Source organism: Theobroma umbraticum, unplaced genomic scaffold (assembly GCF_002168275.2).
Source record: "Theobroma umbraticum cultivar Fairchild unplaced genomic scaffold, ASM216827v3 scaffold_81.0, whole genome shotgun sequence".
Taxonomy (NCBI): domain Eukaryota; kingdom Viridiplantae; phylum Streptophyta; class Magnoliopsida; order Malvales; family Malvaceae; genus Theobroma; species Theobroma umbraticum.
The window spans coordinates 3,140,102-3,155,390 of NW_018397268.1; the positions used below are offsets into that span (position 1 = coordinate 3,140,102).

The following is a 15,289-nucleotide window of genomic DNA, read 5'->3' on the forward strand; positions in this document are numbered from 1 at the left end:
ATTCTCAAACCATTTGTATTATTATCTTTTCTACTTCCATTGTTGAGCCCACTTAACTGAGAGCAGCAAATGGGTTCAGTGCAAGTTTGGTTAAACCCATGATTATGGTTATTAGGGTTGTAATCTTAATCAGTGACCCAAGTCTAGAGGGGTTTTCCAACTCCAAAGAGTGATTTTGGGCTTGATGCAATAAACTAGTAGGGCTGTACCCAACGTTTTGGCACTTGAGAAAGGAGGTGTGAGTTTAAGTTCCTTAATACATACAGCTTCTAATTGCTTAAAAAATTGAAGTTAGATTCTTAAGCTGAATATCATTCACTTTTGCCTAAATGATCAGCTGGTTAGTGGACAATATGGCTTTTACTAAAGTTTTTTTTTTAAAAAAAAAAAAGAGATTCACTGATAAATCTTAGGAGAATACTAAATGGTTCGAAATTGCGATGATAGAAATAATGATATACAAAGGTAAATAAAGTTGATTTTAAAAATAAAGTATAATGATCAAATAAGTTCCTAAATTATTCAAAAAAATTTAAATAAATTTTTGTTAGTTTATTATATTCAATCAAGTTCTTATATTTTTATTTTTGAGCAAATAAACATTTATGACTAATGATTGATTAATTTTCATTAATTAAAATGTTACTTTTCATTCTATATCCATATAACACTGACATGACATTGATGTGAAGGGTAAAAAATGTAACATGATCATGTTATCATGTTAAATTAACATGTTATATCATTATCAATTATAATATATCACATATCATATCATTATAAATTATAATATGTTAACATATGATGTCAGTTCCATTCAGTATAAAATTATTTGTCATTTTAATTAAGTCAATTATTAGTCATAAAGATCTATTTGATTCAAAATACAAATACAAAAATTTATTTAGTTCAAAATAAAAGTATAAAAACTTAATTAAACATAATAAAAATATAAAGATTTATTTTAATTTTTTAAAAATAATGAAAAGACTTTTTTAGTTATTATATCTAAAAATAATTATTACTAATCATTTACCATTTTCCTTTTAACTATTGTTTTGTCCTTGACAAAACCCAAAACGCATTGAACAGAAATTAAGACAATTAATTGGTCCAAATCTTGATGGTGTGATTGTGTTTTCCCATGTCACATTCTTTAATTGCGTATGCATAGGAAACTCAAAAGCAAGTAGGAGAGTTTTCAAATCCCATGTCGGAAGTAGTTTACTTTTCCTGGCGGTTGACTCCTGGGCATTACACATATAAAAATCAAAGGCAATTCTTGGATCCTGCTCACTGACACCAAACATTAAACAGCATGTTGCCTATTTCATGCTATAGAAATCCACAATGAGTAATCACATTCAACGCTTTCTCTAACCTAATAATTACCATTTATAAAGTGTTGACAATTTTTCCCTTCTTTTTGCCTTTCTTCAAAAAAGCTAACCCTATCTTTTTCTTCTAGAAAATGCAAGTTTATAATTAAAATATCAAATTAGTTGATGAATCATTGCAAAGTGCTTGATTTAATCTCTTTATAATAATTTATAAAAATTAAATAATAATGAAATATGAATGTGGTATCAATGATAAATTTAAAATTTTGTATGAAAAATGATTAGAGAGTAATTATATAAGATTATAAGTCGAAACAATGATTTGATTCGGAGTAAAAATTAAAAATTTAGTTTTGAATTTAACTTTTGGTGGAGACATGGATGGTTCTCTATCAAATTGTTACCTATATTTTGTTTGAAAAGATGAAAAAGAAACCGAATTTAGTTTTCTGTGTGCCCATCTTGATCCAAGAGTTGCAAACTTTCAATGTCAAAGCATGCCAAGGAATTTACTTAGTGTAATCTTCTAGAAATGTTTTGGTGTCCTATAGAGCACATGTGACATGTCTTAAGTGTGTGTGTATATAAATAGTAAATTAGGTATATTCCACTGATTTAGGTAAAACAATAATGATAAAATTTGTTACCTTTAATTTAACTAAAAAATGCTAATTAAACGGACCGAAATCAAGACATAAAATATCTTCAAAACCAATATTTTGTTTCACAAAATGATTATTCTATGTTATATTATATAAGAAAAATGATCAATGTAACAAGAATTCTTACCCGGCTATACAAACTCATTATATGGGAATTGATTTAATTTTATGTTGATTTATTGATATATTTTATTGTTAGATTGTAATTATAATTTTTATTGATGCAAAGAGAAAAATTGTAGATATCATTAGGCAACATCTCAACCACCATATATACAAAGACACCCATGGTTTTTAGCCCTAAAAATCAAAACTTCATTATTCAATATACAACCTCATATAATCAACAAATGTTCCACTAAACTATCCTTAATATTATCCAAGTCAAAAATGAGTATTTACAATAATTAAAAAGTTCATTCAATTTTTTAATTTTTAATTTTTTTATTATAATATATATAAATTTATAATCTTATATGATTTACTCTTTAATCACTTCTTATACAAAATTCTCAATTCGTCAATTATAAATAGAAGCTAGTGAATGGGAAATTAAAGAGAAAAAAGCACGATAATATCAGGAGAAGTTCAAATTTTTTTGACAAGAGAGATTGAATGTTGGTCAAATTAAAATTATTTTTGTGATGTGAGGAGTGTGTCACTTTGAACATAAAAAGAGTGGGGCCAGCATTGCTTGACTCACGTATCTTTGTCTGCCTTGTGCAATTCCAAGTGAAGCCAGTTCAATGCCTTGCCTGTTTGACCCTGCACTCATAACCCCAGCTGGTTAACCCCAATTTGGCTTTTTATTAAACCAGGGACGTGTTATTCATGGTTTTGTCTACCACAAGAGTCAAACTTTCATGGTTGGAAATTTTGTTGAAACCTTTTCTTCAATTAAAAATATCCCCCAACACTAATTTGGTTGGTTGTGCACTTGTGCATGGATTTCACCACATTGTTTATGATTTTTTTTAATAATTTTTTTTATAAAAATGACACAACATATCAGCACTATCTCGATATTCTAAATTAAGATGGAAGATCAAGTTATATCAATGTAAAAATTATTAATTATTACATAGTTTTGTACCTTGACCCAAACCTAGTTCCAACAAATGGTAGCTAAAACCACAATTAAATTGAAGAGACCATATACTAACGTTCGACACTAAGTGTAATCGTCATTTTTTAATTTTTATTTTTTAATTATTATAGATATAATTTTAAATATATAAATTTATAATCTTGTTTGATTACATTTAATTGTTTTGTAAAATTTTAAATCCATCACTGTTAATTTAACATTTATTTTATACTTTTTCAAATGCAAAGTAATCTCATCAAGTGCATGGCTTGTGGGGTAGTTGACCTTTTGGTTAAACTGTGTTTTTAATTACAAGAGATGTATGTGCTTATCTTTGCACATCCGATGCCTTGAGACCCGGCTTGCCTCGTCCATCCATCCCTTCCTGTTCTGTCATCATGACAATATAAATTGTTGTATGTTAGGTACATATATATATATATATATATATATATATATTAATAATAATACTTTTTATATACATGTTTTAATACTTTTTATATTCATAAAGTCTAATAGTAATTGATATTCATAAAGTAGCATAAAAATAAAATGCCCAAACTTTCTAATAAGCTAATTGACTACTATCTATTATCAATTTATTAAAGTGTGATCTTAGAATTAGTGATTTTTTGTCTTGTATATATATTTTTGTATCGGATTTTTTTTTATAAAATGTCGGTTTTAATTGTATTTAAAAAAATTTCAGATATGCAATCTTCGAATCTTAATTTTAAAAAAAAAACTTTATGAAAAGTCTTATGTAAGGTTTTTCTTTTTTTTGCTATGTCATTGATTACAGACATGTGTATACAACAGAAATTCCGCAGTCTTCATGCTTCGTTACACAACTGTATCAAATTTCAAAGCCACCCCCACCTTCCCCTGTAGTTTGGTCAACATAGGATCCAAGTTTTACTGTCTAAACTATTGACATGTCTTAACCCTAAGAACCTCATAGCTTTCAACCCAAGACAAACCCCTTTTCCTATTGAATCTCCCACCAGATCGAGGATGGCAACTTAAAATATAAATGATTTTAAGGGATTTGAAAATTGCCCATTCAATTTAGTCCATACACTAAGTATTTTGTCTGTGCTTCCCCAAGCGGCATGGTTCTCACTAAGTGTGAAACAGATGACCAGTTTCTAAGCAAGGTTCTGGGGTTTGGTTCTTATCCCCATCCGAGAAGTTTCAGACAGACATGACTAACAAACAAGCGGGGGGGTTCGGTTAGGATCTCTAGAAATTGTGTGCAAGTATTACATAATAAGACATGGACAAGAGGGTCCAGAGAGAGTATGATTATGAGAGAAGTGATTCAAAATCAAAGAAACGGCTGGAGAAAGCTGATAAAGACATTCCAACCTAGGCAAAAGAAATGTCTCTTCCTGTTGTATAAACAAATATAAATCCACTTTCAGTCTAGGTCTAGGGTTCTCTTGAATTAAGTTATTAAAACATTGACTTTGTGGCTTTGCTAGAAAGTTAAAAATCTAAGATTCTTTACCCTAACAACAGGTGGTTAACGGTGCTTTGTCTGATTGCTGCCAATGTTCAAAAACGAACACGTTATCAGACTATGACCATCCACTGTTCAGACTGACAAAGGTTACCTCATCATATTGAAAAATGGGTTTCTTTTGCTGAGCAATGGAAAAGAAACAAGAAACAAACAAACAGTTGTACGACTTTTTAACCACGCTCCACATACATTGAAGCAACCAATTAGGAATTCTACGTACAACATGACTCTACTGAATCAAATGTCAGAAACCCCATGCTAAAATGCACAGGAAGAAGCTGGCAAGAATTCTACCATGAAACAAAGAAACTTGACAAATAACTTGGCAGGTTAGCAACCATTACTGGTCTTGAAGTCATCTTGATAAAGCGAAAAGTATTCTCCATTTCTTAGGTAGATATGCATACAAAGCCCCAAGTAGGAACATTTATTCAGCACGCCGCAGCCCTACACTCCACACAGAGCAAAAAGGGCAATGCTTTTTCTGTTATAAGCTTACAGTTTCTAGGACTCGAATTAGAAATTAAGATAAAAGGAAATGGATCATTTTCTCTCCTAAGAAAATTTTAAGCTAAGCAACAAAATGTGGTTTACACTATCACAAAAATGGGTAAAGTGGATCTTTGTCACAACTACCCAAGAAGAAATGAAATGAAAAGCAAAACCAACGACTTGGAAACTGTACAATTAGTGAAAAATGCTTGATCTCTATCTTCCTAAGTTGTCACTGCCTGAATCCATGAGAATTGTTAGCCTCCTTGCTGTCTTCAGAAACTCACTGCAAAACATAAAACAATAAGAAAACATTATTAACATCTGACAAATCGAAAGCAAATGCTTAGCAAGCAAAAGGAAGTGATTCTAAGGAACAATTAGATTACCTGAAGGGCTCATCTCCTGTGTGTTTAACAGAACCAGCAGCATCGCGGTAGAGCACACTGCTCAGCATCTCTGAACTTTCTATGCCAAACATGTTGGCCAGCTTCCCATGGAGCTCTTCATATGATCTAAGAACCGAAAGATCAAGGGTTCTACCCACATTCTCTGATTCCATAAACACTTTGCAATGACCAGTCTCCAAGCCAAGATCAGATTTTTTATGCTCTTTGCACCAAGGAGACCCCTCCGAAGAAGAATTTTCCCGAGCGGTTTGATGCAATGCAGATCCAGAGCCATCAGAAGAAATTGCAGTCTTCTCTGTATTCCCATCAGATGAACTGTTTCCAGCTGTATCACCCGAGCAGCTCTGGGAAGCCTGCTGCTCACTGAAAATGAGTTGACCAAACAATAAAATATGAGGTGTCTTTACTTCATTGATTTCTTTCAAACTCTGGGTAGGATTTCCCGTTGAAAGCATGCAAGATATATTCTTTTTGTTCACATTGTCACTAGAAAAGTTCTCACTGGAGATTCTAGTTGGTGGGGCAGTATGATCAAGTTGCTGTAAACCAAGTGGAAACAGACCCGACTGCAGCTTGTTGGAGTGGAGATCTGATGAAGATAACCCGAATGGTGCATGCCTGGCTCCCTGTATGCCTCCAGGAATGTTGTCTGTAATGCAACATACGGGGCTGCTGGACCTGAGAGAGTTGCCAGAGAATGATGGCATTGGAATTTGGCTAAGTAAGGAAAAGTCTGGGTGTTGTGGAAGTCGCATCTTTTTCCTAGGTGGTGAGAAAGGATTAAGATGGATTGCTGGTATGTTTGAGACCAATTCAACCAGCCATGGGCTAACACGCTTCACATTATGGAGTAAATCTGGCTCATCCCATGCTACCTGAAAGAAGTTAATTCGAGAAGAAGAAATTAGAAGCAAAACTATGAGCAGAATATAAAGCTTAGAAAGTATGGATGTACCATATGAGAATAAATTAAATTCTGGGGGCCACTAATGAAGAGCATAGCATTGCTAAAACAACAACAATATATGGATTTAAACTATGACGATAACATATGAGAACAGTAAAATACCTGTAGAAGACGCCATGGAGAATTAGGCCAACGGATGGGATCAACAACCTGAACAGAAGATATTGTTCCCATGAACCAGCTAATCCGTGAAGAGTCCTCAGTTTCAAAAGCCATTTTGAACCTCATCCCAGGATACCATTGGATTTGCATTGCAGCTCTAATTGATGAGGCCTTCACGCAGAACTCTGGAGTGCTTGCTCGTGGATAGTAAACAACCTCAAAGGGCTGCCCATTGGCTGCACGAGTCGCAGCTTCAATAACAGACTCAACTCTTACTTTTCCCCTCATATCCCCATTAGAGTCCTTCCTCATCGATTTACTCTCATCCTCCCTCAAGAATGGAGAATAACCCCCAAATTGTGAACCAGAGCTTCCACCCCCTGAATTCCACCCACATGGATACTCATGTCCACTCCCAATTCCTCTCTTTGCCCTACGAATTCCCACACAAAGATCTCCATTCTCTGTTCTGAGAAACACAATTGAATCACCAGCCACAAGCTTCTTCTGATTCACAAAATTACTCCACCCCGTCGTCAAAAGATGTCGACGAGGCGTCCCCCTGTATATATGCCTAAATTTCCAAACCTCACCATGGACATCCTTTGCAAGAATGGTCTGAACAGGAGGTTCTGCATTATAATCCAGCCTAGGAAATATGGTCTCAGCACAATAGCGTGGAACAGAGAAACCCCCACCATTATTAGCATCAGATTGAGTCAATGTCTTAGCAAAGGAAGCTGGTTTCTCAGGATTCTCCATCCCAATATTTCCATCAAAACCATCATCTTCATACCCAAAATCATTCTCTCTCGAAGGGACCAACATAATTTTAGAATAGACCTCATCCGTTTCAGGATCTGCCATATACTTAACAGCAGCAATTCGACATAGAACAAGTGAAGGAATCAGAAGACTCCCAAAATCTACACTCCCATTGGCATGTTCAGCATGACCCTGAGGGAAGTAGAACACCTTGGTGTTCACTGATGGCATTTGTACCATGCCACCAGCACAGGCATGCCATAGTTGAGGATCTAAGCATTTTTCTGAATTCTTCAAGAGTTCTTTCCTCGAATCCATAACTGTGATCATCTTCCAATTCAGGTGGTCTAAAGCATACAAATAACTACACTTCCTTTGCTCTGTTTTCTCACTTGATGATTATTCTGCCAGTACATGAAAATTAAAAGTATCTTAGCAAAACAACAAACTTTGTTATATAAAAAATCTACCCAAAAAAATAAAAATTGTAAAGAAAGAATGATAAATTTATATATTTTTTCTAGTAAATAAAATTTTTTAATCAATACACTACATAAATGGCAGAAAATTATTACTGAACTAAAAAGCAACCAAATGAAACAGATAAATTAGCTGATATTGAACAAAACTGAGAAAGAACCAAAAAACAAAAAACAAAGAAAAACAGAATTTTTCATAGCTATATTACACCATATGTTCCAGAGACACAAAAAAAAAAAAACCATTCAAAGAATTCACTTGAAAGAAAAAAGAGCAGACATTAAAGAATTAAAAGACCTCACCTTTTGAACAAAAGGAAGTATATTTCCACGAAAAGAAAGACAACCCAGATTAAAATGAACCCAAATAAGCACAACAATGCAGGAAACTCAAACCTTTACGGCCAAAACAAAAATAAGATATGTCTCAATGAAAGAGAGATATAGCAATCAAAGACTCTGAGAAGGAAAAGAAAAGAAGAGAAAACCCCGTTTCAACAAAAACAAAAAAGAGAAAAAAGGCAGGGTCTTTGAGTTAAGGGAAAGTGAAGAGAGACTGAGAGAGTTTTAAAGAAGAACAGAAAAGAAAAGTAAGAGGAGAGATTTTTAACACTGAAAGTTTTTGTGTTGTTGCCGACCAGAGGACTGTGGTGAGACAAATAACCGTGAATGAGGAAAAAATAGTATAAGAAAAAGCATAGAGTTTAATTTATTAATTATAATTAATTGTTAATTCTCCTTTTGGAATTGAGAAGGAAAAAGGATGATATTTCTTTTTTTCTTTTTTTGTTTTTGAGTGGATATGGATTGTAAAAAGTCCAACATCAACGACAAATTCAGGTGATTTTGTTTTTCTATTTTTTCCTTTGGTTTTTCTTTTCCTTTCATTTTCTTTTTTTTTTCTTTTTTACTAGTATTAATTCTTCTTCTTTTACTTTTGTTCTTTTTTTGTTGGGTTTCTTTTCCACTCTACTTTCCATCACCCAAGCGTGAGTTACACCTTTTCAACCCCTTCTTTCCATTTGATCTCCCAATTTTGCATTAAATTGTAGGTGAAATTCCTAAGATTTTCAATGAAATCAAATTATAAAACTTACTTATTATAGTTATTTTATGTAATAAATTGATGACAAAGTTTAGTTTATTAAATATGGTAATTAAAATTTTAATAGTGTACAGATAATATGAATCCAGTGCATAAACATCTAAATTTTAAGTGTTTAATGACTTTTATTTATGAAAAACATTATTTATTACATTTATATTAATTAAATATATACATTTGATTCTCAAATATTAAATTACATTCAAATTTGATTCGAGACATATAAATATATACATATATATAAAAAGTTAAATTAAATAATAATTTATATATTTTAATATTTAATTTATTAATTCGTATATGATTTTTTACTAATCTCTTTTTTTCTATTAAAAACAATAAATGGTAATTTATTTTTTAAAAAAAAACATAACCTTAAATATAAGTCAACTAGCACATGATTGTGGCCTGATTTTGACAAGGAGTGCCTACCACGCGACAAAGAAGCAAGTGGGAACATATTCCCTGCAAATCAGAAAAAGAAACATCTAAATAATAAAAAATAAAGCGAGAATTTATTTTTATAATAAAATAAATCTGCGTTCAATTAAATATTTGAATAATCCCCAAAAAAAAACTAACCTTTTTCATATCACGATATTTTGCTGGAAGATATCACGAGTTTCATGTACTCTGAAATCAAGGCTGACTACAGTTAAAGTTTTCATCTTGTCCGAGGCCCTAACTCTTCGGGCCTAACCATGGTTAATTAACTTTTTTTTTTGTTAATCAGGTTTAATCAATCCAATTAATTAACCATGGTTTATGTTCATTGGTCAACACCATGACTCTTCTTCCACTGGTTGTTAAGTGTGTTTCCTGATCTTTTGGTCTTAGGGACAAGATTCGATCCTTGTTACTCGGTTGGATTAATTTAACATAAATTAATTAAAAAAATTTTACTTAATCTACAATGTGAAATTACAAATTTACCCTTCAAATTAGGGTTTTTCTCTTTTGATGGTTTCTAAATTTAGAGCATGTTTAAGCTTTAATTAAATAAGGCCTCAAAGCATCACAACTCTCTTGATTATGGCTTTGAATTTTGATACTTGTTTGCATAATCAATGGGTTTAAAATCTTATTTTTAGACCTTTCGATTAAATATTAGGGTTAGAGATGAATTATGAAATAAAACCAAAAGTAATGATTATTGTCATTTTTTTTTCAATTTATTTACTTCGAGAACAAATTTTCCTTCCAAAAGGCTAGAACATGAACTTAATCTTTTCTAATATTAATTGTTTGATACAGACCGAATACCAATCTATATAAACTATAAATGAACATTTAAGACGGCCATTGCCATGCACCTCTATGTTCAACTTTTTTTATTTAAAAATGTTATAATTACACGTGCGATTGTAACCAGAAAAATACATAAATGATTAAAATTGAATAATTTCAAGGAATATTCTTAATATTTTCATTTTCTCTCTCAATTTCCCTCTCACATTTTTTTTCCCCCAAAACAAAAGTGAAGTGAAGGGATAATCTCACAAAGTCATAAAAACATTCTGGACAATATCATAAATAATCCAGAGCAATGAGAAAGTGACCCTTTAACCAGACATATAAGCTACAAATAGGCATGAATGGATCAGACAGAAACAGTTGGAGAGGAAACAAACATTGAAAACGACACCAATCTTGTCTTGCCCACCCACATCCAAACCCTTTCCCCTCCCAACAGAACTTGACCCATCACTTTAATTAATTATTTTAAAGTGAACCTCCCCTCTTCATTGTAGGTGACCTTTTTCACTAACAAGAATTATATAAACAAAATAAAATAAAATTGGTGGGCTTCCCTCTTTCCCTTACCTTCTTTGTTTCTTTTTATTTATTTATTTATTTTTGCTTAGACTTCACACCACCCTACCCAGTCCTATCACTAAATGGATTGTCTTCTGGTTGTCTTTCTTCATGTGGGCCTTCTGACAAATTCCAATTTACACTAGACAAATTTTACCTATGTCCTTTGCAATTAATTGTTTTTAATTTCCCCTTTTATTTCTGTTTTCTTTTGTGGAAAATTAACCTCCCTAGAGAAAATTTTGTAGCCAATGAAATGCACATCCATTTCCTTTCACTGATTTGAGATGATAATTTCTTTTTAATACAGTCTGAACATTCATTGAGCATTGGACTATACAAAAAAATATAGGGATGTTGATGGGTATTTGCTATTGAATATTTTACATTACTCGATTTGATTAAATAAAAGTAAAGTATTTTATAATTGAATTTGAATAATAAGGCCATTACTCATAACGAATTTAGATAGTGATTTTAGAGTACCCATTATTCAAAATCGATTATAAATAATAATTTTTAATATAAAATTTAATTTTACATGGTATTATTGTTTATAAATTCTTTATAATTAATGTACTACTTATTAAAATTAATTAATTGTCCCAAATATGATTTTAAATTTTAAGTTATTTTTATAAACTAATTATAATTTATTAATTTAATTTTTCTTAATACTATATATAAAATTAATTTAAATTTATTTTAATTGAATAATTATCAGATATGGATATTTAACGAATAGCATGTACAATATGTGGATACTGGATCAAGTAGTAATTCAAAAAATTAATCCAATATTTATAAGATTCGAATACTTTATCTAATAATAGAATTTAGATTAGAGTATCTAAAAAATAACAGATACCCTGATTATTTGAGTTTATGACATATTTAATTGGTGAGTAAATAAAGGTCATATTAACTTTTAACTATTTTGGCGGTGCAATGATTGTAATTGGTGACAAAGAAATGTTTAAAATTAAACTAAAAATCAACACATGTGATGATTAACACAAATAGCGCAATGGAAGTAGTTTGTTTTATCCCGGTCACCCCCAAAAGCGAGTGGAAAACGTCTATCGTATACCAAACTTCTCTAGCTAAATTCATTAATTATTTTACCAATTTTGTATTTCTTATTAATTATAAACAAATTCGAATTTTACTTTATAGTATATGAATTATTTGTGTCGTTTTGGATTTGATTATAACTAACTGGGAAAAAATCCTAACCAAAATAGAATAATGACCACAATTTTTTTTTTGAAACGAAGTTGTTAGCAATTTTTTACTAATGAAAAAAAGGCATAATATACAAAAAAAGCTCTTAGATTATTTAAGAAAATTTAAATAAACTTTTATTCTTTTATTACATTTAATCAAGCATTTATACTTTTATTTTGAATAAAATAAATTATTAAATTTTTTATTTTGAGTCAAATAAGGTCTTATGACTAATTATTAATTTAATCAAAATATTATTTATTATTTTATATTATGTGATATTGATGTGGTATGTTAAAATATCAAAAACGATGATTATATGACGTGTTAATTTGACATGATAACAAGATCATGTGATATTTTTTACTTTCCACATCAATATCATATCAGTATCATATAGATATAAAATGATAAATAATATTTTTACTAATAGTAATTAGTAAATCATTAATATAAGAATTTATTTAACTTAAAATAAAAATATAAGACTTGATTAAAAGTAATAAAAGAATAAAGATTTATTTGAATATTATTGAATAATTTAAAATTTTTTTTGAGCATTATGCCAAAAAAAATTAAAACTGTAATTAGTACTTTGACAAAAAAAATTGCCGCCACATGGTCCATGTCTCTTTCACCATGTTAATGCTTTGTTACAATAAATGATAAAAAAAGATAAACTAACATCAACTTCTTTTTTTTTTTAAGAAATTTATTCTATGCAAAATTATTATTACATGTATTTAATGAGTAAAATATGAAATTTAATTACAAAATCTGATATCAAAATATTGACAAAAAAAAAGTAATTTATGAGATAAAAGTGTGTTGCGTCTCATTATCTAATCAAAATGATATTTTCAAAGAAATTGTCCTTAATTTTTATACTATACATATTTAATAGTAATGGAAAAAATATGATAAATTTGAGAAGAACAATTATTTTTTCTTTGTTAAAAAAAATAGAGTTTTTATATTTGATGAGTTGACAATTAAAGTAAATTATTAATATTTAATTTATATAAAGATTTATGACTTTTTCTTATTAATGAGGTGGTAATATTTAGTGAGTTGATAATATATAGAAATTATACTTTGTTAATACATCAAATATAAATTTAAAAATATATTAATTTTTTATATATTAAATAAATTTCTTAAAAATTTGATCACAAAAAATATATATATTCTAAAACACATAAAGGTGTCCTAATCCAAGTTGATACTTTATCCAAATAAATAAAGCCAAATTATAAACTCACCCATCATATTGTTCTCAATGATTGTGAGTTGTGACCCTACAAATGCTACATTATTAATTTATCTGCATTTACTAAGCTGAAAATTACTGATAGTAAAAATTAACCTTTTGTCTTTTTGGGTCCTTGATTTAATCGTAGCCGTTTGTCACTATTCATAACTGACAAACACGTCACATTAGCAGTCACTGCCACAGCCGGTCCTGCTAACTTACATACAACTGGCCACGCTAGCGTGACAGTATAGAGACAAAGCTAATAGTTTAGGATTTTCCACGTGGTGGATGATGGTGAGATCTGATTAAATTTTTTTTTGAGATTGGGCCCTACGAGGTGACTGTGAGATTCTCGTCAGAGAAGGGCGGTGATGGGACATGACACGTGGGGCCCAAAAGTGGTGGACCCATGTCCGAATCTCTGTCGTTACTTCTAGGTTGGAAGGAGAAATCTTAAACCCCAGTTTTGTCGGAAACCTTTCTTACGACTTTTTTTGTGTGGAACTTTGTCTGCTAGGAGCCTATAACAAGCAATAAGAAAAATCAAACAGGAAAAAACAAAATAACTTTAATGAAAAAAATGTGGAATAATTGGCTAAATTAATGTGCAAGAGCTTAGAAATTTAACCTGCTTTGCACATCTTTTAAAGACGTTTGATTCACGAAATTGATAAAATCGTCAAAATATTTATTTAATTTTTATATTTTTAATTTTATTTAATTTAATTTTTATACTCAAAATTTAAGTAATATAATTTTTTGATTTTAAAAATTTATTCAATTTAATCTCCCTTAACAATATTTAATTTTGTTATTAAAGAGAATGACATTAATGATTATGTGACATATTTTAAAGACATAACATTGAGATGATAACATAACATGTCACGTGATATTGACGTGATGATGTAATAATACTACATGACATTAATAATATGACTTAGTAATGTTGACATCACATTAACATGCTGACATATTAGTGTTACGTGACAGATCAAAAAAATTTTCAAAATAAAAATTTTTATCAAGTTATAGGGTTTAAATTGAATAAAAATATATATTATAAGGACTAAATTGAATAAAATTAAGATGTTGAGGAACTAAATTTAAAAAAATATTTAAAAAATGTAAATCTTTAAATAGATTATTGATATATTTATTAATAAGTCAAATATTTAAGTGTAAAAGATTTATAGTGTTAAAAAATAATATACAAATTTTTTTTACTTGATTATTTGATTATAGACTATTTACATTAATTTACCTTTTTGTAAAAATTAAGTTTGAATTCTCCTTTTATAAAAAATTTTTTTTAAAAATTTCATACTTAAAGTCAAATTTAAATAAATAACTTACATTATGTTATAATAAAATAATATAAAATAACTAAATAAATTCTTTTTTTATTATAATAATATAAAATTTTAAAATTTATTTAACTTAGTTTTTAACCTAAGCTGAACTTAAATTAACAAAATAGGTTAATTAAGTTACAACTTTTACCCAATTTACCTTTTATTTAAATTTACTTAAAGTTTCTTATAAAACAATTTTATTTAAGTTCATATACCATAAACAAATTTCGCTAAATTTAAATTTAAATTATTAATTTAAATTCATAAAAAATTTATTAATAAAATAAAACAGTACAAATATTTATAGTTCTATTTAACTTTATCAACCATAAATGCAGTTTTTAATTTAAAAAATTTTAACTTAAAAAATATAACTGAAAATATTAAATAAAGTAAAAACATAATAAATAAATAAAATATTAAAAAGATGAAGCTCAAATTTTATAGTTGTAATAAGAGGTTTATCATATGTAAATTCAACAAGTTAGAACCAGAAATTATTTTTATAGTCATCACTAACTCTATATTTTTGCTCTTCATTTTTTCAAAAAGAAAAACTAAATCAACCTATTTTACTAATTTGAGTTCAACTCAAGTTTAAAACTAAGTTAAATAAATTTTAAATTTTTATACAATTATAAATTAAAAAAAGAATTTATTTAATCATTTGATATTATTTAATTATAATGTAATGTAAGTTATT

The 15,289-nt window shown here is 29.3% G+C and overlaps 1 protein-coding gene across 2 annotated transcripts; it reads right to left on the reverse strand.

Moving 5' to 3' along the window:
• Positions 1 to 4,978: 4,978 nt before the first annotated feature.
• On the reverse strand, positions 4,979 to 8,461 carry ARF16 (auxin response factor 16). Of its 2 annotated transcripts, XR_002446022.2 has the most exons (5): positions 8,133 to 8,461; positions 6,586 to 7,754; positions 6,019 to 6,391; positions 5,496 to 5,879; positions 4,979 to 5,392 (listed from the first exon to the last, which is right to left on the reverse strand). XR_002446022.2 is itself a non-coding variant. In XM_021440329.2 (4 exons), exons 2-4 carry the CDS (start codon positions 7,678 to 7,680, stop codon positions 5,323 to 5,325), a joined length of 2,061 nt encoding a protein of 686 aa, XP_021296004.1. In that variant the 5' UTR covers positions 7,681 to 7,754; positions 8,133 to 8,461; the 3' UTR covers positions 4,979 to 5,322. The 2 variants fall into 2 exon arrangements, 1 of the variants encoding a protein (XP_021296004.1); XM_021440329.2 differs by having other exon boundaries at positions 5,496 to 6,391.
• Positions 8,462 to 15,289: the final 6,828 nt, after the last annotated feature.

What these genes read in the sequence shown, in the direction of transcription:
- ARF16 (XM_021440329.2), bottom strand. Translation starts at nt 7,680, where the DNA reads ATGATCACAGTTATGGATTCGAGGAAAGAACTCTTGAAGAATTCAGAA. An exon ending in CTCCATGGCGTCTTCTACAG is followed by an intron (nt 6,392 to 6,585) that starts GTATTTTACTGT and finishes AACTTCTTTCAG; the next exon opens with GTAGCATGGGATGAGCCAGA. An exon ending in ACAGGAGATGAGCCCTTCAG is followed by an intron (nt 5,393 to 5,495) that starts GTAATCTAATTG and finishes TATGTTTTGCAG; the next exon opens with TGAGTTTCTGAAGACAGCAA.